This window comes from Pleurodeles waltl, chromosome 10 (assembly GCF_031143425.1).
Source record: "Pleurodeles waltl isolate 20211129_DDA chromosome 10, aPleWal1.hap1.20221129, whole genome shotgun sequence".
In the NCBI taxonomy this organism is placed as follows: Eukaryota; Metazoa; Chordata; class Amphibia; order Caudata; family Salamandridae; genus Pleurodeles; species Pleurodeles waltl.
The window spans coordinates 851084357-851108331 of NC_090449.1; the positions used below are offsets into that span (position 1 = coordinate 851084357).

A 23975-nucleotide genomic window follows, 5' to 3' on the forward strand; every position below is an offset into this window, starting at 1 on the left:
AACAGGTCCAGGGGTAGTTACTTATACATTTATTTTACTATACAGGTTTACAATGGACTGAGATACAACTCTCCCCGCCTAGAGAAATTGTGTGGTGACGTGAGCCCAGGCACGGAAGTGAGGTCTTCTGGAAACACGATGCGAGTTATTTTTGCAACTGATGGGTCTGTATCAAGTGGAGGCTTCAGAGCTACTTACACGTCTATGGACGAATCAGGTACTGAGTGAGCTAACATTTAATAGAATTGTAAATCCCCTTTTAACTGTAAAACATTGCCCAACATTTTTTAGGAGAAGCTAGCCGTCACCAAAAGGTCATCCAATATAGCCCAGATTACCAACAGCCTAAAAACATGATGTTTTCTTTCCATTTCATCCCCAGCGGCCCACGTGTTATCTTTGCAAGCTAAATAATTAAACTCTGGCATTACCATGTCTAAAACCTCATGGGAAACCCGGGAACTGTATTCCAGGTCCCCGAGGAGTTGGCTGGGAGGCAAGATGCCGTTCTATTTTCAGTTTGCAGATGTTGTGTTGAGACTGAGTGAGTTAAAAGGTTAAATGTAGTTCAGTTTTAATAGACTCCTTTCCTACACAGTCACCACTTTGTGATCCCTGGAGCTGCTTCTGTTTGATTATTCTGTTGTTTAACTTAACGTCAGATGTGAGAAGCTACAGTAAAGTATGTCATGCTCTTCTGTCTAGATCAGCTTTTGAATAAAACTGTGTATTACACCCTGGTGAGAAATGTGCAAGCAGGCGTGCATGGGAACTGCCTCTTATCAGGAAAAGATAACAGTGCATGCAATGATCTCATTGCACAAATAATTCACCCAGCCTCGTGTCTGTCATCATGATAAGCTTACATCCAGAACTTTTTTGAAAATCAAAAAAAAAGTTACATGAAAATGTAGTTTTGAAACTGAAGTTTCCCTTTTATTGTGAAACGTGCAGTAAAGATGTACATTAAAAACAAATAGGTTGCTCACTATTAAAATTATGTTGTCTTTTTGTGAATGGAAAGAAAGACGTTCACAGTACATTGGACTTTCTTTTCTCTTATTAAGTTATTACTTACTATGTCAGAAGTGAAAGGAAGATCTCAAAATAGAGGACAATGTAAGGGGAAAACGCATACAAAAAAGATGCATTTAAAATCACGCTTTTGGTGGGGAAATTCATCACACATTAAACAATGAAAATATTGTCTTTTTGTGAACGGTGTATTCCTATATTAAAATTCCTCTAGAATTAAAGTAGGCTTCCAGAGTTCACCCAATATCCTAAACACTCACAGCTACTCAATAAGGTGTGCTGGCTGGCAATAATATTGTAAAAATATACTCTTGGGTTTTGAAATTTAGTTTTTCTCCCCCTCGATCCGTTTAGGCCCTATAGCGACTCCTAAGCATTAATTCATAAAAATGCCAGGGGTAGTGAAAGTGAGATCATGTGCCACTTGACTGTTACTTTCACTAACACACATGCTTATACACACACATACACGCACACACACACACACTCTCACACATACTCTCACCTGCAAGCATGCACAGGGGCGGCTGGTGTTCAAGGGCTAAGGGGCTGCGCCCCTAGCCTTTTCAGGCCTCTTTAGTGAAACATATATTTAATTACATGATGAAAGTAAAACATTTTCTGCACAACATTTTCCTAGTGAAAGTTGTGCACTTTGAAAAGCCCCACTGCGCCTGTGTCAGTATGTGGCTGAAAGCTGCACAGTAAGGCTGACAGGGCTTGTCCAGGCAAAGCCCTTAAGTTTTCTCAGAACGCAGTGACCCCCGGTTTCTGAAAACTTCATGTCACTCTGATATTATTCCCACCCTTTCCTATTTACTCAAATGGTGGGGTGTGATTAGAAGGGTCTATGTACCAGAGGTCACATTTTAATAAAAGAATGTGGCATTGTGCAAAGAAAATCCCCTTTTCCTGCATTACAAGCAGTCTGTGGCAGAGAAATTGAATAAATACAATAAATAACTCCATCCAGGGTTCTCTGGGAGACAGGTGTGTGACCTGAAGACCTCAAGTCATAAATATGGCAAAGACAACCCTGCACACAAGTAAGTTGGAGCTCTATCTTTTTTGCAGACAATAAGAAAAAAATCTGTTCTCTCAGCTCTCCTCTCCTTTCACTGCCTCTGTAGGTGATTTGGTCTCTCAAAGGCAGTAATGGTTACAGTAATTTATCATGGCTAGTTATTGTTTTATTTCTTCTGCAGACTAATGACGTGATATGTCAAATTAAACATGTAATCTGCAGCTCAAATAAACGTGTACCTTTTATCACTGAAACTGCTGGATACTGGATGGGTGAGGCAATGTGTGTTTGTTTGAATGTGTTTGCAGGGCTTGACAGAGTGGCTGAGAAAATGTGGGTGTCTGTGTATAAGAGTTGTGTGAATGGTAGTGGATGACAATGTGGATGAATAAATGGGTAGGTGACCAAAGGCAGTGGGTGAGTAAGTGAATCAGAATACATGGGTAGTGAGGCTCTCTCACAAGGTGCAATTCCGTCTTGTATTTGTGCCCCTCCACTGCTTTCAGTCACCTGCCACCACTGATGCACACAACATACATTTAAAAGCATTTTTTACTTACCTCAGCTGCCATGGAGTGTCATATCCCAGCTAATTGTACTCCATTCTTCATCACATTAATAGTAAATATTATATTATTCACTATCACTGTAATAAAACATTGACCAAACTCAAGGTAACTGGAGCCCCAACCAACACCCATAAGGACGAGCTACCCCTGTGTTCCTGACCCTGATTTTGCCACCTCTGGGCCAGAGGTCACAAAGGCAATGCCAGAGGTCACAAGGAGCAAGCCAGGGGTGGCAGCTGCGACCCCTAAATGACATCCATGTCGTGACTGCCTGTGATTGTGGCTCTTAACTCATGTGTTTGAGAGGATCAATGAGAACTAAACATTTTTAAAGTACAACATTCTTATTGGTAGTGTGGAGCACATAAATATTCTGAAATGCCACTCGCTGTTTACTAAGGCCCTCATTCCGTAAGGCCTGTCATTTAAAGATGGGGCCTATTTACCCTGTCATAGGCCACATCGGAAATTATGGAGACTTTGGAGCTATCCCGAACTCTCGTGTTTCCCCCGGAAATTTTGGCGCCTGGTGTGAGTAAATATGGTTGGAACATTAACCGTAATTCCAAAATTTCTAAAGGGATTCTCATGGTTCATCTGGGGCCTGGTAACGGGGCTGTTAGCGGTCTGCAGTGTGTTAAAGTTGTTTGTGTTTTTCGATATACAGATTTGACAAAAATGAGGGACTGTGTGTAGGCCAATTACTCTAAGAGAACACTAGGAATGAAAACATGTAGAGTGTATACAATTCCCTAGATTGTTATATTTTAAAGGAAATTACATATTCCCTGAGAGAGGAGAGTGGTGTCGTTGTGCTGTTGGCGTCCAACTAAAAATTATGCAGCCAATCTTACACCCTCTCTGGCAAATGCATTCACTGATGAAGACCGGGGTGGCCTGCTGCTGCAAAGGGCCAAAACTCTGCCTATTTATAGAGAGACAAATACGCCTTAGTGATTTCATGACAATACAAGCTTTATTTTTCACTTCTTTGGGTGGATGACTGTGTTTTTGTGGAAGTGGTACCCATACCCTGCATGGTCAGAAAGAGTGACAACATCATTTCACTCCCTACAGGAACTGGCAGAGTTCTAAACTCTGATGCATGCACTACTTCAAACCAATATAATGCCACTAGAGATATAGGGAAGTTTACTCAAGTGTATCAAGAATATAATTGTGAATCAGTCTGTTTCTGTGTTCCCGTCTCATACTCAGGGATCTATGGGTGCCTAGAGTGCTAGAGCAGCCTCTCAAAAAAGGGTGCACGGCAAGTGTGCATTTTATATTTCAAAAACCATTAATCTAGCTCCTCTTCTCTCTGAAATAGTTCGCAAGACCATTGAATTCCATCGCGACCCTTCATAGTCCCATGATAAAAATGTTGCTGCAGTATGGTTAGCATTTTTCTAATGTTTTACCAGGTATGAAGAAGGGATTGAAGAGGCTGCATAGAGCATTTGTGATATGTACCTACATCATGCCATGCGTAAAAATTACTTTTTGTTTCTGTAGTTTGTGGAAACAATCTTATGGATTCAACCGGTGGAAATTTCTCCTCGCCTGGTTTTAATCGAGTCAATAATTACACAAGCAACCTTAACTGTGAATGGATCATTCAAAATCCTAACATGGACAACTCATCCATCTACATCTCATTTTCATATCTACGTCTGGAGTCACACCAAAACTGTCAAAATGACTTTCTAGAGCTCCGACTTGGTAAGTACAGAAACACTCTGTATTAAACATGAATTATATAAATAGATGCTATGAGAATGCCACTGTTTAATGAGGTTTTAAATTTGGCGAAATTATAAGCTGAATAAGAAAATGTTGAGTTTTGTTATGTATCAGCCACCTCAAAAGGGTACTGTCTACCTCTAATTATCAATGTGTACCTCATGGGGATTGAAAATCAGTGCCATCTTCAAGAATGTGCAAAGACCTGGTAGGTGCAGAAAAACTGTATGAACTATTAATTATGATATAAATAGATGCAATGATTTTGCCATTGTTCAATGGGATATTGTATTCAGTGTAATTATAAACTGAATAAGAAAATGTTTAATTTTGTTATGTATCAACCACCTTAAAAGGATACTAGCTAAATCTAGTAGGGGGTTGAAAACCAGTGCCATCTTCAGGACTAGCCAAGGATCACTCTTGACCCAGCTGGAGTTGGGTGGAAAGTCTTTGAGAGCGGGGTCCTCCATGCCTAACTCCTTACTTCCACAGTCTCTAAGTTCATATACTAACTTTGGTCACCAGCAGATCACCTGACTACTCCATTCCAATTTCATTTGCTGGGTGATAACAACAGGGATGGAGGTCTCCCTCTCTCAGAAATGTATCTGAGACCAAGTCAACATGAATCCTTTCCCTTCACTAGTCACATCAATTATTAGTCTATTTAGGTGTTACTATTTTTCACTCACTCTAGCCAGTCAAGACACATAAATAGGTATATCACTTCAAGACCAGCACATAAGCACTAAGCAAAGTGGTTGAAATATGGATAGGCCATGAACGCTTATTAAGTATAGCAGCATTACGTAGGTAAGAGTCTTCCACTGAACAGAAAGATTTATTCCAGCCTGTACCCTGCATGACCATGCACTGTGAGGGGCTCAAAAAGGATTATTAGATTGACTTACCCATGGTTCCAGTATAGGTCATGCTGCCATTACTTCTCTACTAAGCGGAGTGCCACTACACAAAGGTGCACTGGGTGCTGTGGCAAATTTGGCACTCCACTACTGCCAAGAATCTTGCACCGAGCCTTAAAGTAGGCCTGAACTTTAAACCTTGCAGAATATTTTTTGGGGTGTATTTTTCCTTGATGTTCAAACTTTCCAGCATCCAGTTTTATAGGGACTCTCTTGACAGTATTTCAATAATGATAAATCTGCATAAGAAAAGTATACCCTAGACGATGAAGTAACATACCTGTTGTTTGCAGTGTCTGTTATGGGTGCCCTTTTTCCTCAGCTGTGTTTTGTGGGAAAGTGCCTGAACATTTCCTATGATTCTGTTGACAAGATCCTTTGTGAAACAGAGGCTGCATTCATTGGCATTTATGGGTTTTCTCCTCTGCATCATCACATGCAGGGTCTTTGTTAGGCACTAAGGGCCTGATTTAGATCTGGGCAGAGAGGTATACTCTATTACAAACTTGACGGATCTCCCGTCCGACGTGTTACGATCCCATGATATCCTATGGGGATCGTAATAAGGCGGACGTGAAATCCGTCATGGCTGTGATGGAGTATTACCTCCGCCCAGATCTACATCAGGCCCTTTGTTGCATACCTACATTTTTTTGAGTAGCAAAGTGGTAACCCAAGGGCTTTAAAATGTCTCTGAAGCTGCAGTGTTGAAGCTGGGTACCCTTCCATTAGGACTCATGTGCAAAAGAAATTGAACACCAGGAGCAACATTTCGGTTAGTTAGGTGACTTCTTCATGCTGCATATTAATTTTCTGACATACCTTGTAACACTGAGATATCATCATGTAGCGTGTCCATTTTCTGGGCCTGAAAAGTTGTTTTTTATTTGTTAAATACAGGTTTTTTGTATGTAATCAGCGTTCAGTGATACTTTCTGTACAAATGATTGAGGAATGAATTAGCCAAAGTTATTTATATTTCTCTTCAGGTGATTCAGATGGGGAGCTGATAACACGAATTTGTGGCCGCTCCATACCTTCATTTCCTATTGTTATCGCAACTCCGCAGGTTTGGGTTCATTTCGTTACAAATTCGCAAGTGGAGGACCTTGGTTTTGATGCACGTTACACGTTTACAGGTAAAATAGTGCTTAAGTAAAGAAACTCTTAGCACATTGACCTTCAATGAGAACGAGTTTATATACAATAAACTGACTTAATATTGTTGAGTTGTCCTAGGCAACAATATTCTTAGAAATCCCAGATTGGCTCGTGGCTAGCTGCTTACAATGGTGGTATGACTGTTTAAAAATGTCTTCCGGAGTGGCACAGTTGAACATTATGTCAGTATTTCGATGCATGATTCGTTTTCAAGTGGAAAATCAATGGCTAAAAGCAAAACGTCAGTGCACCAAAAGAAACTCTGTGTGGAAGGAAAACATGCATTTGATTGGTAAGAACAGTCTACTGCAGTGAGGAAATACTGAGATCAGTTTTGCCATAAACATAAGAGAGGGAAATAAATGTGTTCAAATCCTTTGCGGATTCTTACTGATAATACTGTTTAATCAAATGACATTTTAAAACAAAGACCTATCTATATTGAACAAAAGGTACATTTTCTTCAGGAGTTGTGTTGTGTGACCGGGTTTTTGTTCTTTGCTGCCTAGGAGCCAAGCATAACCATAAATAACTCCAAATGACCCTAAAGCCAAATGTGTTCGTTTTGGCATGCTTCATTGATCAATTACTTGGTATAATATGTAACAATTAGTTTTGCAAGCTATTGAAATACGCCACACAAACATCAATATTCTTGTTGAAGTCCTGAAGTAAATGTAATACTGTGACATGGCGCTTTACATACGCATAACATCTTTAACCTAATCGCATGAACGTTTCCCTCGCAGAAAACAAAATGGGTAGTTTGGGAATTCAGGTAGGAGTTGCACAAAGGGTGGTACACTATTGCCCATTACACTAAACAAGCAGGGTAGTGTCTGCGGTACCCGGTGTACTCCTCAGCAGCTGCAGATATTGACAGTCACCATCTCGCCCGCAGTGGTGAAAGGTGTTTAATTGCACAGACATTTAACTTATGTAAATGTGTTTAGCCTCCTTCCACTGCCCTGTCCAAATTCCATATCAGAATTAAAAAGTAATTGGTGCAATTTACCACATCATCTAATATTATGACACCATTTCACCAACCTCATTTTGAGCACTGTGTATTGGGCACCATCCATTTTCTACAACATCCACTGGTGTATAATGGCACCTCACTCTCTTGGTTTATGTGCCAGATGCTTCCCCCTTTAGGGCAGTAAAACCACACAGAGGGAGCTAGTGCTGTTGCTGCCTAGCTCCTCAATAAAACACTAAAAAGCAACAAGGCGGATGAATGTTACAGCAACAAGGCGAATGGCTGTTATATACGGGATAAAGAACCCCTCTTCAGTACATTATAAGGATATTGCAAATTTCTGAGGAGTTACAGGACCACATAAAGGAACAAGGCATAGGGCTGAGGTCCTTTATAAGGTTATCGATTTCAGAGGTTACTTCATCAGTATCACCTTTCCTACAAACAATGTAAATCCTTGGTGCATAGAAGTTTCATATGAAAGAGAGTGCGTTTGCAAACATGAAGAATAGAAACAGAATCTCAGGTGCAAAATTTAACACACAAAAAAGCTGTTAGATATTTTTTGCGAAATAATATTAGCAGCAACCTAATACAAGTTCGTTTTTTTCAAAGTGCTGTAGAAACATGCAGAAATATTCTAACTTTTCTATGATTACCCGAGGAGTACAAAAAAAAAAAATGTTGCCATAAATATCTCCTTTCTTCTTCTCAATGTAGAGCTAGAAAAGCAGACCAAAAGAAAGAAAAGCAACATTTTGTTTTTTGGTTCTTTAAAAAGCTGCTTTAATTATGTTTTTGACCTGCCTTTCCCATTGTCTACTGACTTAGGCAGCAGGCATTGTGACATCAGAACTCAACTGTATTAACTTCTTACATCTCAGTTCTTGTGTTATTTCTTTCTAATCTGCTACTGGGTACATTACACGTCACCAAATATAAAGAGATTCAAGACAGGTTTTTATACAGAGATTGCAGAATCCCATGTGTTATAATGATTTACTTGGCCTCTTTTGTCTACCTGACAGATCAAACAAGATGATTAATTCATTTCCAGGTCTCACCTGAGACATCATAGGGGGTGTTGCTTGCAAGACATTTTGTTAACTAAGAGGGAGCTTGTCGCTGGCTCATTGCATACCATCCATTGGCTTCATTATCAGTCTTGTTTGCTGGCTTCTGATTGACCAGCATATGGTGGTTTTACTTTCTTTTCATTTGTTTCTCCCTTTTTTGTGGAGCATGGGCCAAGTACTTATTGTCTTTGTTTGATTAGTGTTCTTCCGCTGCTCCTGCTGGGATTGAGTTTATTTTCTTCTCCCATTGTTGTTGTTGCTTGTTCCCCATCCCCTTCCTGCATTGTTTGCCAGTTTTGGCTTGTCCCCCTTTCGTATCATTGCTTGCCCATAGTTGTTTCTTCCCCTTCCCGCTCATCCTCCTGTGTTCTTGCTTGCCTGTTGGTTTTGATTCCTCCTCCACCCAACAAATCGTTGCTTACCCGTTGTTGCTTGCTTCATCATTGTTTCTTCCCCCAATACGCTCCCACCCTCCCTTTCATTGTTGCATATCCTGTTCCACCTGCACCTCCCTCATCCAAAAAAAATGTAAATAATTATTGATAAAGCCAAATAGCTCTTGCATACTCAAGAGCTATTTGACTATATCAATGTGTTTTTAGCCATGTTGTACAGCTTTTGCACAACATGGCTAAAAAACATTGACAAAGCTAATGGATCTCGCATTGGCAAGACTTATCGACTTTGACATTTCTTGCTGTAAGTCAGCATTCTAATCTGATTTAATGGACTGGTGGCATGTAAAGTGGTACATCTATTTTATCTCATCGGGGCGTGTCCTGCACAGTAATAGGCCACATTGTTTATTTTCCTTATTCCTTTAATTAGGAGAAACAGAGAAGTCCTGCATTAATGGAATGTCTTTAGAATAGAAGCACTTTGTTCGGATGTTACCTATTACTACTGCTAAGAACATTATTCACATATGTTAGCATATATATAGCATGACATGCTGCATTGCACATTTCATTTTGTAGAGATGACTAACCCAAAATAAAATATAAAAATATCTATGCATATATATATATGAAATATGGCAGCTCCAGCGCAACTAATCATTGTTCAGAATTTAGTTCATGACATTTGCATCATTTGTGAATTAATCTCTTTTTGGGAGCTGTTCGGCAAAATATAATTACTCAAATCAGTTATTATTTTTTTTAAATGCAAAATATATGTTCAGCGAGTCACGAACATTGGAAACAGATGCAATTTGAAAAGTAAACACTTTGCCATATCAACGTTTGATCATTTAATTTCAGATTGTGGTGGTGTACAGACAGGTGAAGGTGGAATTATTACAAGTCCCAATTACCCCGCACCATACCGCGGTCTCAGCCGCTGTTCTTGGTTGATCGAAGCACAGGAAGGTCATACAATCGCTGTGAGTAATACAAACAAAATAACATTGCTGATAAACCTTAAAAACACAAAATGTCTGGCGTCCTACTCTAATAGATATGAACATTCTCCCCACACAAGGAAATGAACCGACGCAATGGAAGAATGAACCATCAGTGGTGTTAAAGTTTTGTAGCTCTGAGCTGGAAAATTGCACTTTTGCCGGTTACACAGATAATTGAACTCCTGCCGATACGTTTCACTACAAGCAAACTGATGATTCCTTTAGTGTCTATGAGTCGCGCACGTCAGCCGTTGGTTATCATATGTGAAACTATTTCACTTCTCAATTTATGTGGCAAGAAAAGTCCGGTTAGGAATTTAAAACGCTAATAGCTCTAACTCGAGCAAACGCAAGACCGATTGCATTGCAAAAGCTTGTTTTTTATTGTATTCTTATTGTATCCCCTTCCCACCTCCCCCATTGTAAATATGAGCCGGCCGCCACTGGGGACATGCTGTTTTAGCTGATTTGTATCCAATAAAGTGGACAACATAGGTTATGTTTACAAGTCTTACAGTTGACCAGAACAGTGCATTCATTTAGATGTAGTGTATTTATCTTATGCATGTGAAACAACATAGCTAATCGATTTTGAGGTGCTATTCACTTAATTATACATGTAACAGGGTCGATGTCATGCAAAGCGCTCGATTACTGCCCAGCGAGATCACGCTGTCTACGAAATAAAAAGAAAAAGTAGTCCAGAAACCATACAAAAAACATCGGACCTCGAAATGTTTTCAGTAGTTGGCCGGTGTGCTTGAGGAGGGCTAAACACCAGAAAAGGTATGACGTGTGCATGCCTTTCACTAGTGAAATCAATTTTTTTTTAAATGCAAGCCCACAAACCACCCAAACTGATGGGCATGGTTAAAAGCCCATAGAGAGATTACACCAGGGACAGAGCGCTTTGCACGCTTGACCCTAAAAAGGCACTTACCTGGCGACGATCTTCTCTCCTCTCGCCATCTATCCCAGCTCTGAAGCGCAACATTCACGGGACCCAGGAAACTGCACAAGCCAATCCTGGCGCTGGTTTCATGCTGGCAATCAGCATCAAATCAGCGTCAGGATTGGTAGGAGTGGGCTCTCTCAGCGCTCACCAGAGCACTGGAGGCCTGTGCTTTCTCTAACTCAGCTGTCGTAAGACAGCCGAGTTAGAGATATTTAAAGTGAGCATGTCAGGCTGGCTATCATAAGGCGGCCAGCCAAAGGAATATGCACACTTTAACAAGTGCACAGCTCCATGCTGCCACTCAACAGCAATTTCCCTGCCCCGTCCTGACACTTGGTTCAGGTGCTGAAAAATAAAATGGTAATAAACATTTTATTTTTCTGTTCGGAGGCCTTTTTTATGGTAGGGCGACGCTCCTCCACTCACATGGAGGGGCCGAATCTGCATGTCCCACAGTTCGATCTATTGAGGGAAAATGTGCATCTTTTAACCCTATTGATGCTGTGGTGCTGCATATAAAGCAGTCATGAATGATACCCCCAAAGATCTTTTGTACTGAGATACTTTAAACTACAAATGAAACCCAGGGCTGCAGGAAGGGAGCATGTTAAGGGTCTGTGCATAAAAACACATTCAAAGTGTGTCACTATCAGCTGGCCACTCCACCTGGCTCCTGCCTCACACAGCAAAGACGGTGAGCAATGTGAGCTTCTGCTCTCTCCATTGGGCCTGGCCTTGGTGGGGACAGCAGTTGCTGTGGCCAGCACTTTCAGGCAGACTGTAATAAGAGAAGCTACATGCTTGGCATCTTTAAAAACCTGGTATGGCTGAGCAAGACTCAGTCACAGATTATTTTAGGTCTCACCTTGCAGGCATCTTTTAACCTCAAACACCTAAATTGCTCCCTGTCCCCCTCAGGCTCACTCCCTTTTGCTTCCATTCTCCTCCTACCCACTGCTCTGTTGCTCCTCCCACCCACCATTTAGTTTTTTGAAAAACCTGGAAGCAGTTGCTTACAGCTGCTCTACCTTTCATATTGCACTTTTACACCAGTCAGATTCCTTTTTTAGGTCAAGCCTGCAGGCAGCGCTCATGTGCTGTTGCTAGGGCGACGATCTATTGTATCTAGGAAAAAAAAAAGAGCTTTGAGCCCGCTCATCACTTACCATTTGCTAGCACCATTATGACTCTTGTTTGCTGCCTTCTAATTCGGCAGCCTGTGGCATGCCGGCACTTCCTTGTCGCTGTGTGGAGCATTGCCCAAGTACAGATTTATTTAATTAGTCTCCCTCCACCCCTCTCACTGCGATTGAAGTACTAGTTCTTTTTGTTTCGTATTTTTAAATAGCGCAAACTCTGCCTGATTTTGTGACGCTTTACTTGTTTAAAGTAGGGAACAATGGATTTCATGGATGGTTCCCTTCGATGCAAATCTATAAAGCAGCCTGTTCAAAGAGTCATTTCAGGTAAAGTTCGTGTTTTTTCATGACATAAATACTTCCTCGTAAATCACATGTAAGTGTCGAGGTCAGGAGGAATGTTCTGCCACCCTATCATTTCAGGCCAAAGCATATGTTGCATTCAGTACAGGACACATCAAACATTTTACAGCCTTGTTTCTAATTCTGACAGACTTGTTTATAGTTCAGGTACATATTCCTATTCAATTAATACATGCTTTACGTTTTACTATAGTTCTTCTTTCAAACCTTTGATGTTACACTGAATATGCTCAGGAGAAAACATATAAAAATAACTAATGTTTTTCCCACAGGAGTTCAATTTGCTACTGTAGACGGAACCGTTTATCTGAGAATCTTGTGCGAAGCTTTTAAGCTTTTATATGTACGCCACACCAGTGAAAATAAATGTGTCCAAATAAAACATGTTATTTGGCACAAGTGTACTAATACAATCACCTCACTCATTTATCACTAAAGTGCAAAGGTCACACAGGATATCCTACTCTGGAACATTTCCTTCATTACCTGGCAGTCAGAACATTAAACTCTTCCTATGCCCATTGGTTTGCATCCCCAGGTTTAGAAAGGAGGACGCCACTTCTCAATTCTGGCAGACAAAGCATACAGTAGAACCTTCTCCAGTTGAGTTTACACCACACACGATCGAGCACAGTCTAAAAAATTCTGAAAAACGTGTTTATTTTCCACGTTAATTTTAGGTTTTAGTACTGGTTTCTATTGGTCTTCTACAGCAATCAGACACGTCTTTGGAGCAGCGGTTGGCCTCTCAATCTCATTCATTCGTTCATTTGTTTGTTCATCTCTCATTCTTGTCAGAGTACAGTATGACTTATTTGAGAAAACAATGTCGATTGTCTCACATATTACAACCTATAATCAACTACAGCAGAAAACAGCTGGGGCCTTGCGAGCAAAGCTTCGTTATTTATTGTGATTTTATGTCACTGCATGATTTACCCTCTTTAGCCAATAAGGATGCATGACATTGTTAATAAATAGAATATTACATTCTGAGCATCTGTGTGTGTGTTTGTATCAGGACCACTGGAGCTAGGTGACAGGAGAGGGCTAAATTATGCAGCAGACCTGACTAAATTATGTGGCAAGAAGAATCAAAATTATGCAGCATAATGCAGCACATTTTGTGATAGTATTATTTCATTGTCATTTTTAGGTTGAGCACGCAAGTGTTCTGACGTGTTGTAATCTATCTGTGGGCTTTTAACCACACCCACCGCATGTCCATCACTATCACTCGTTCATGGGGTTGACTTTCAAAAATCCATTATCATTATTGGTAAATGCTTTGCATTTGTCCCTCCTTGGGGCAATTTTGTTCCTGCCTCGGCCAGCGACACTGTTACATGGATAATTGCACGTTTGCCAATACGTTTGACTGCAAACAAACTAATTTTTGCGTCTCTCCTTCATGCTCTCAGCGGGCGTGGTGTTTTGAATTGGCTCGCTTAGGTCAACTGTATTACTTTTTATTTTCAATGTATGTGGCAAGAAAAATCCAGTTAGGAATTTACAACGCTAATATCTATAACCTGAGCAAACGCGAGACTCGTAGCTTTGTAAATGCTTGTTTATTTACAGATCCATCATGGTTTGGTGAATAAAAAAAATACAAGGAAATCCCATCATTTTGTTGGTACGTACATGCATGGTGACACTTGAGCACACATACGTCACCACTTAGTCGCTCGCCTACAAAATGACACAGCCACTGGCAGCTGACAGGTCATTGTGCTTTTCTTTTTTGTTTGGCCGATGCTGCAAAACTTCAGTAAAAAGCATTGACAACTTCAATAGGTCCAAAATCAGAGACCTATTGGTTTTGTCAATGCTTGATTTCCCTTGTAGCTGGTTTGCCTGTGATACATGGACCAGTCTTAGGTAGGGACATTGCTGTCAATGATCCTACTGGTGCAGCTGTCATGGTGCCAGAGGGTACGAGAGGCCCCATTGTGCATACTATTATTTTTGTCAGTGCAGCTAAATGGAACAGAGACGCAGTGCACTGGTGCCACAGTGGTAACACATTACCTGCTCATCCCTTCTTTCACTCCCACATTCTGTTGTGTAACTCCAATGGAAACTATTGGTGGTCACTCAATGACACCTCTTATGATTAAAGGTTAATTTCCAGAGCTTCATGGGAGTCTCAGTGCAGGGATTTATGAAAGCACTCTAGCTCTGGATTAAGGTATATTTGACATCATATTATGTGGTTAACTAGTCCCTTGCTAAAGCATTATGACACCTGATGTTGACAGAGTCATGTCTGCCTCACAAATGAAATTAAAGAGTGCATTTACCTGCACATAATAAATGTAACAGTCCTTAAAACTTCTAGATTCTCAGCACTGGTGCTAAGTCTACTGATCAGGTGCATAGTCTTGACTCTTTCACAATACATCCTTTACTCGTTCTGTCCTAGAATGGCAGAGGATGTTCTGGACAATCTTATAGGCAAAGGGACTACCACTCATATCAGTTGAAATGCATCCTCACCCCCACACCAAGGGAGACATTCCTGTATCATATGGACATCCTGTGTTCCTGTTTCCAACCTGTTCATTACTTTCTGACCCTAAATAGTCTCCAGCTTCATCCTTCCTCAAGTTAATTAAGGGTGTCACCGGCATTAACTCTGTTGCTATTTGTATATGTCAGTAGAAAGAAGGAAGAGAAAGATGTAAGGTGAGAAAGGAGACAGGAATAGGAAGAAGAAGGAAGTCAATGAGGACGTAATGTAAGTTGAGGAAGAGAGCGAAGAGGGAAGAGAATTTAGGGGAAGACAGTCAAGGGGTTTTGTTGAGAAAATGGAGAGAAAGGAAGGAACAGAATTAATGAATAGGAAAAGGAGGAGAGAAATAGAGGCAATGAAGATAGAAATAGAACGGTGTAAGGAAAAGGAGCACTGATGTGAGGAAAAAGGGAGAGGATGGAAGAATAAGTAAGAACGGGGATGGGGAGAAGAGAGTAGCAGTCAGAATAGGAGCAGAAGAAAGGAGAGTTAAGGACTAAGTCATAAAAAATTTATAGAAGGAAAAAGAAGGAGAAGGCATTAGAGAAAGCATGAGAAAGCAAAAGAAAGGATGAGCGAAGGCAAAATAATATTTGGCAAAAAGCAGTATTGCATGAAAAAACTGCCCTGGGGATTACGACCCCACTCTCCACCAGCGTTTACATGGCGGTTTCACTTGGCATGGGGAGTGCAGGGGCCCCACAGGCCAGCCCCGTCGCACAAATCAATGTCTGCTTTACTTTGCAGACAGTGATTTGTGCGACAGGTGCTAGTGCACCTGATGCACAACAGCATTGCTGCCAGCTCTAATATGAGCCAGCATCAATGTGGTTGTACGTTTCCTGCTGGGCCAGCGGGAAACTCTTAATAGGGCCAGATGGAAGGAGACAGCACTAGCGATCTCCTGACCTGCGGGAGTTTGGAGGTTGTCCAGCAAACTCCTAATGAGGGCCTCTATATCCTCTGGCAGTTCTGGCCAGTCTACCTGCTTCATACCGATCTGGTTCCCCTTCAGAGGTTAGCCTCTCCGTTTATCGGTAGGTAAGTACTACACACTTCCCTCTTTTTTGTGTTCAAACATTTTTATGAAGTTTTATGTCATTACAGTGGTAGTAGACAATATAGTACACTTCTCGAGTCATGACAATATATATATCATACTTGGGTTGCCCAGAGAGGTAGATTACATTCAGGGTAAGGGATGTGGTGGTGTGAAGTTAAACCAAGGGTAACGCCATATCATAAAGATCCCTAGGTAGATTAAAGACTATCCCAAATGATAATGACACATCTAATAACTCTCAATAGAAGTGCATTTATCCATGCAGAAATACAAAAACCTCAGCAAGAAAAGGAGAAAGAGGAAAATAATATGGGGTAAGGGGATCAGCAGAGGAAGGGAATAGATAGCAGTAAAGCAGGAGAGAGAGGAAGAAGATATGACTACGTTGTATAGGGTCAGCAGGACCGTATGCATTCCATAACCAGATATAGACACCACCTGCAGACACATAAAATGTGGTTTGTGAGTGAGCTTCATAATTTGTGTCCTGGTAACATCTAGGGTGGTTTGCTTTTCTGTAAATATTCATCTAGGGAGTCCCATAAGTGTCTGGAGATAGAAGTGGAGTGAAGCTTCACATATATTATGTTATCTGCACTTCTAATAAAACATAACATTTTTTTTTTTAGTAAAACACAAGTTTATTAGTTAATTAAAACCATAAAACTTTCCTTCCACATAAACATTTAACAGAACAATTTTAGTGCAAAAAGGCAATTACAGTTCTTTAGCTTTAGGTGAAGTGGTTAGTGAGTTTTTCTTCTATATACAGATTTTAAGAAAGGAACATACTGGTGCTATGAGTATTAATAATGAGACAACAGAACAATCTTTTTTTTTTTTATGTAAAATGAATACAACGCCGGATAAAATCCTATGTTTAAAATGAAAAGCTATATGAGATATCGTTCCCCCGAGATATTTAACGAAAACAGTGGCAGCCAACTGAGACATTGGTAAAAATAAGACAAAGTGGGGGGAGGCCTTCCATCAATTTTATCTACCCCCACTTACGTCTGATTGTTGAAGCCGGACTTTATTATGACACGAGCTAAGCAACTCTGTGAACTACATAGGAGCCTTCCCTTCTTTAGGATATACAAAGCAGATTATATGAATTTCGCTATCGTTTTCTATCTGGACATTTCGAGAGGTTGTGGTTTTATTAGTGAAAATTTCCAGAAATTGAACCAGCCTAATGTTCAATATAGTATTTTGAGGGTTAAAGGCTGCAATTAGTGCTTGTCTGCAGGATCTAATTCTTAAGACGTTAAATTCTTTTTTCAGCAAGAGTCTCCTTTCGGCCGCCAGGGCTGGACAAATGCAGACCACATGCATCAGGTTTTCATCTGCTAGATGGCAGAGACGGCACTCCTGGGAGTCTGCTTGCCGCTCCTTCATCCATTTTGGCATGAGGTCTAAGGTAGGGACCTCACCCAGCCTAAGTCTGAGAAAGGATTGCTTGATTTTCCGTGAGTACGGGCCCGCCATAAGTGGTGATTCTTTAAATGTTTTGTAGGAGTTAAGGATCAACCAACTATGTCCCCTTTGGGACAATGAGGTCTTGTCTTCTAGCCGGCTCTGTAATTTACTCGCTTTATTCACTACTTTATTGAAAATGGGGATGGGTAAGGACCTGTTCCATACCTCATCTAATTTCAGAAGACTCTTACTCTCTTCTAGGAATTTTATGTAGTTGGAGTTCCCTCTTTCTAGGATAATTTCCTGCCAGACTAGATTGGCTAAAGACCCCTTTGAAGCGCGGCTCAATTTGTAGCAGCATTTAATGTATGCCGCCGGACGGGCTAACGACTGTTTGACCAGCATGAATTCCAGTCTGACCTGGGCTGGCGATGCACGCCCAGGTAGCCGAAAAACACGTTTATAGGTTTTTATCAGAAGCTTTTCCAGAAGACCTACTTCCATCCCCCTCATTATTTCAGTCCCATAGGTGATAGTTGGAAGAAGCTTCGCTCTCATTACAGCTGTTAATGGGTTCAGTGCATGACCACAGATTGAATTTGCTAGCTTACAAAAGGCGTAAGTAAGGGCCTGCGTTTTGTTTTTTATTGCTTCTTTTTGTGCTGTGTAATTACCTCTAGCATCCACCACCAATCCTAGGTATCTGTATGATGTTACTTCCTCTAGGGTTTTCCCATTCATATGCCATTTACCTTGGGTGGATGGCCTGCGGTTTAAGGTAATCATTTTAGATTTTTTATGATTAATTTCTAAATCATTGGAGCCTGAGTATTCTTCTAATGCCTTTAACAATTTCTGCATTCCTATTCTGGTATTACTGATTAGTAATAGGTCATCTGCATATAGTAGGTTGGATACTTGTTGGCCGCCCAGTGAGGGAGAGTGAGATGAGTGACCATTTAACTTGGTGGGGAAGTCTGCTATGTACAGGTTAAAGAGTGTTGGGGCCAATACACAGCCTTGCTTCACCCCCACTGTTATTTTGACTGCCCTGGATAGGTGAGAGCCATCCCCAAGTTTAACCTTCACCCAAGAATCAGAGTATATCATTATGATGGCATTAAAAATAGAATGTGGCAGCCCCCACTGAAGTAGTTTGGCCCACAATTTACTGCGGGAGACACAGTCAAAAGCAGCTTTAAAATCAACAAAACATAAATAGGTTGGAGTCCCCTTTGCTTTTGCTCTGTTTATAATCAAGCCTAGCCCCATAAGATTTGTTAATGTTCCTTGGTGCTTGGTGAACCCGGTTTGATTGAAGGGTAGAATATTGTTATCTGTGATCCAGGCTTCTAGATGTTTTAGCACACAGCAGGAAAAGTATTTTAGGTCAACATCTAAAAGAGAGATTAGTCTGTAGTTGCTTGGGGAGAGCACGCACCCACCCTTATATATGGGGGGGATTACTGAGCCTTTCCAGGATGCTGGGACGTTGCCTGTTGTGATCACGTCATTAAACATTGCTGCCAGGAAATTGGCCCATCTTTCTGTTTCTTGTTTAAATAGTGCTTGCGGTAGGCCATTGGGGCCGGACGCGCAGTCCATTCGTGACTTCCCAATGATTTTTAGTAATTCTGGTGCCGTAAATTTCAAAGGTTCCGGGATGTTGGGATCCCAGCTAATCATGTGCGACTGAATTTGAGGGCCTTCTTCGATGATCCGTTCTTTTAGATGGGACTTTAAATGGGATACCCATACTTCCTCTGTTATGTTTGCGTTATTGCCTGCTTTTGCGCCATTGTCTATTATATTGATGATTTTCCAAAATCTTTTGGAATCAGATGTTTTAGTCGCAAAATGTAGTTTGGCCCACAAGACCTCTTTTTGGGCTTTTTTAAAGGTCCATAGATCCCTTTTGTACAATTTCCTTTGCTCTCTCAGGGCAGTTAGTATTGATACATTATCTGGGGATTTACGTAGAGACCTTAGTAGTTTCCCTACAGCTGCTTTCCTTTTGCGCACTGGCAGCGGTAGAAGTGAACTTTGGCGATGATTCAATTGCGCTCCCTTTCTTGTGTTACATAAGGAATCTTTTTTAGTGAGATCTAGGGCAAAGTTCTCCCAGACTGTTGTCAGCTTTGCCCCACTTGTGGTATTTGATTCTAGGTTTCGTAGGGCCTCTTCTGCCTGGGTTTTGATGGTGTCTGAGGACCATTTGAGTCGCTTTAGATTTTCGGTGCCTAGTGTCCCGTTTAGGGCTGCCACTTTCTCCGTTTTTTGCGGTGATGCACAGATCCCCAATACCTGTGGCTTATGGTCGCTTTCCGTGCGGTCTATGATGGTGAAGGTGTTTACTAACTTATATAAAGCAGGGGACACTAAAGTGTAGTCTAGATAGGAGACTGATTTCCCGGAGAATCTTGTCCATGCCGGTGGGATATCGGGGCATTTCCGTCCGTTTAGCGCGAAGAGGCCTACTAATTCACAGGTGCGTATAAAACTCTCCCCTATTTTGTCTTTCCTGAGTTTTTTGGGGAGGGTTTGGCTAGGCATTCTTGCCACTGTTTGGGTGTGATCCTCAGTGGGGATGTGAAATAAGCCGAGATTGAAATCGCCCGATATTAACCAGAATGCTGATTTTACTGTACCTTTTATCCTTAATAGTTGCGTTAAAAATGTATTTGCTTCAATTTTTTTATTTTTAGGATTGATGTATGTGTTGACCAGAATCAATGGCTCCTGTGTGTTTTTCCCCCAATCGTCTAGCTGGAGAAATTGGAAAGGTTGGTTTTCCTCCTTACGCTCAGAGATTTTTACTAAAAGGCTGGTACTAATGTAGATGGCAAGGCCTCCCTTTGGCCTACCGCGACTATTTGTTTTCGTTGCTGGGTTATGATATTCCATAAATCCGATTATCGGTATTGATTCCATTGCCCAGGATTCCTGTATGAGTAAGATGTCAAAAGTGCTGAAAAAATGTATTACTGCGGGATCCTCCAGTTTTGACCGAAGGCCACCGATATTCCAGGAGCAGATGGATAAAATGCCGTGTGCGGGTTGATCCTTATCAATTCAATTGTTGCCCATCGGTCTTGGGGGTAAAACCGTCGCTACCCGTTCCCTTTCTGGGTACTTTTGTTGACCCAAAACCACTCTTTCCCTCCCTTCTTCTCTCCATACTTGGACTGTCAGCGGGTGTGTAGGTGGGTTCTCCTCACTGCACCTTTCTTCGATGGGTCTGCTGGCCTGATGTACTCCTTTCAGAACCGACCATGCGCCTTTGGGGGTTCCCAGGTATTGTGGGGCTAGTAGCGGGGTTGGATAGCGGTCTCCTTTGTAGATGGTTACCTCAATGCCCCAGTCTTTCAAAAGATCCTTTTTTTTTCATGATCCGCTTTGGGATATCTGGAGCCGAGAAGATGGTAAGTGTTGGATCTGTGTGTTGGTTGCCTCTTGCTTGAATACATTTTATAGCTGTGAGGTCCTTCGAGGCCACAAACTGAAGATCCGGTAAGGCTTTTATGATTCTTAAGATAGAAGATCGATTAAGAACATCTGTGGAGGACCTGGAGGTGAATTCTGGAATCCAGAGTAACTGGAGGGTATTCGTGTCTGTTATAAGTGACTGATTTTGCTCTATGTGCCGGTCTTGAACCTTATAGTCATCTTCTCTCTGACTAATTGCAGTCTTGCTGTCCACATTGACCAGTGTTAATTGGGGGTACAGCGCAGGCGCAATTGGTTTTAATTTTTTGCTCTGCTGACCCCTTGTGGGGCTAGGTCTTTTGTTTGTTGTAGTGCCAATTGTTTCGTGTGGTCTCGGGGGGGACTTTGTTAAGTGGGTAGTGTCTGCTGAGGCGGGGAATGTTATCCCATCTACTATTGTGTTAGAGTTTGTACTTATGTGGGTGATAATGTCTCTATTGTAACCACCATTTGACGTCGCCTGGTCTTTAGGTGGATCCTTTGACGAGTTGAGTTGATAAAGTTGGGCGGACTTCCTACCCTTCCTTGCCCGCTTTCGTTCTCTTTTTGAGAGGGTCCGGGTTGTGGTAGACTCAGGATTCCTGGGCTTATTGATGGGCTGTAGCGGTGGATGATTCACCATAGGTTCCATTCGAGCGCTTGCTAGTTGGCGGCTGTCAGCCAAAGCTCTCTCCTCACTTAAAATTGATGGAGCGGGCGCCAGGGAGGGAAGGGGCTGCTGCTCTTTTTGTTTCAGCTCCCTCGGGGTGGGTTTCAGAATGGTGGCGAGCGGTTTAATACATGTATATTCATCCTTCCTGGTGGAGCGGATTTCTTGAAGTATTCCCTCTAAGATTTGCGGCAGTCGGGATATCTTTTCTACTACCTCTTTACAGGAGCAGATTGCAAAGTCATTGGAGTGATTGACTTGCGCCCTTGTTATAAGTGCGTTAAATTTTTCCAACTTACTGTCGATCCCGGAGACAAATACTGCCAGGGTGTTTAGCAGGTAAACTTGAATGTCCATTTTATTTGAATGAAATTGCAGCGCCATGACCGTTGCTTGCATTGAATTTAGGATTGCGGCCCACATTTCTTCTGATCTGACTGCCCCTGGGGCTCGGGATTTTGAGTCGGGCTCTTGATTATCACTTGGAAGTACTTTGTTTAATGTTGTTTTATGGGGGGCTTTCTGTGCGGCTGTCACTGTTTCTGCTTTTGCTGGTCCGTTTATGGATACCTGTTCTATATCCCAGAGGTCCTGTTCTTCTTTTTCACTGCTTGCTCTCCTTTTTGGGGTTGCTTCATCCGGAGCCAGGTCTCCTTTCCTTTTTCTCTTTCCTTGTTTTGCTGGACGGTTTGTAATACTGCCTCGTGCTTTGCCTGATCTCATGGTCGGTAGGTTTTGCTGCCTTTAGAGCGGGGTGATTTTGAGCAGGCTGTTGGGGTGAGGGAAAGGGCCTTGTTGATTTTTTTTTTTTTGGTGCCCTTTTGTTGTTTAGAGGCAGTTAAGGGTGCCGTCCTTCAAAGAAACTTTAATGGACTTTTAAATTCTGAGTGTGTGATCACCACCGGGGGGGTTAGGAGCTTTTGAGGGCCTGGGTCCTGGGGAGGTGCAGAGAGTACAGAGTTGCTGGACCGTGCCGGTCCTTGGTGGACCGTGGTGGTGGTCCCTTCCGCTCCGCTCCTGGGCCCTGCTACCCTGGGGAAGGTGCCGGGTGCGGGGGCGTGCGGGGGGAGCAGGGCAAAGGGGGGATGGGGTGAGGCAACGAGCTGCCTGGTGGGAGTACCGGGGGTGTGTCAGGGTGAGGAGTGCTACACGCCCTGGCGGGGAACCGGTGCCAGACCCTGGTACGGCTACCCCCCGTTGCCCCGTTGCACTCCTGTTGCACTCCTTGACCCCCCTTAGTCCCTTTCTGGCCTCTGTTGCTCACCGCACACTTGCCTCCTTCTGGGATCACGTCGTGGGCAGCACCTGGAACTGGTGGCCCGAAGCCTGGCGTCGTCCTCGGAGGGGCCCTCCTCTCTTGCCACCAGAAATTTGTGGCCCCTAGCCCCTACCCCCTAAGCCCCACCGCAAGCCGCACCCGCGATCGGGCTGCTTCCGCGGGGGTCCGCAGAGGGGGGGGGGGAGTGGAAGGGGACCCCCGTGCTAGGGGGGGCAGGAGCGCTGGGATGCTCCGCTCTGTGCTCTGTGCTCTGCGCTCCGCTCCGGCGCTCCAGCACGCTGTCCCGCTGTTGACCCGGAACCAGAAGTCGAGAAAGTGCCGCGATACCTCCGTGAAGCAGCCTCCTCGATCACAGGGTTTGGGACATGTTCCACCCCATTGTGAAGTGGGTGACTGGGTTTCATTTCTACTCCACCAGAACCACTTTCGTCCCCACTGATAGTAGAAGGTCTAACAGCATTGTGTCTTTCTCAGATAGCCCTGATGTGGAGGAACTCCCTCATACACCCAAAGCTACTGTCAGGAAGTCGATCTTGAATGATCCCAAAGGTATTGTTTATCAGGTTTTGAATTTTGTCCGATAGTGGTTGTACCATTTAACAAAAGAAGAGCATGTGGTCTAGGGAAACTGTGCCATCCTTGCATCTCCAGCAGACATCCAAAGAAGATAAAGCGAAATTATGTAGTCTATCTGGAGTCCAACAGGTTTTTGTATAGACCTAGGGCTAGAGTGATTTTTGCTTTGAAGGGGGACAGACATATTTTCTTCCACATTGTGTCAGAGAAGGGCATGTTATGTGGAGCTTGGAAGTGGGTTTTCCATTTATTTTCCAGACCTCTCTACCTGTGTTTATCAGATGGCTAAAGTAATTTGTAGAGCCGCGACTTCGAATGCCCAAGCTTCCTAAATTACAGAGCAGCCCTAGGAGATCTGGGGTATATGTTTGTGCCACTTTTTTAATTATACTTTTCAATTTCATAAAGTTGTATAATTCAGTGTAGGGTAGGCCAAATTTCTTGTACTGGGTAGCAAAGGGGATAGGGTGGTGTCTCGTACACAATCACCTATGGTGTTTATGCCTTTGGGCCTGATCTAGAACTTGGCGGATGGATTACTCCATCACAATGATTTGTCATTTAGATTTTGGCAGAAGGAATATCCTTTGTCGTGTAATGGAGTAAC

The 23975-nt window shown here is 42.4% G+C and overlaps 1 protein-coding gene across 1 annotated transcript in view; it reads left to right on the plus strand.

The window, feature by feature from the left end:
* The window catches only part of CUBN (cubilin), a 1111275-nt gene that overhangs the window by 760571 nt on the left and 326729 nt on the right, over positions 1–23975 (plus strand). The window contains exons 49-52 of the mRNA XM_069211549.1: positions 46–217; positions 4144–4350; positions 6287–6436; positions 9779–9900. Coding sequence (XP_069067650.1) covers positions 46–217; positions 4144–4350; positions 6287–6436; positions 9779–9900 — 651 coding nt within the window. The remainder of the gene's footprint in view (positions 1–45; positions 218–4143; positions 4351–6286; positions 6437–9778; positions 9901–23975) is intronic.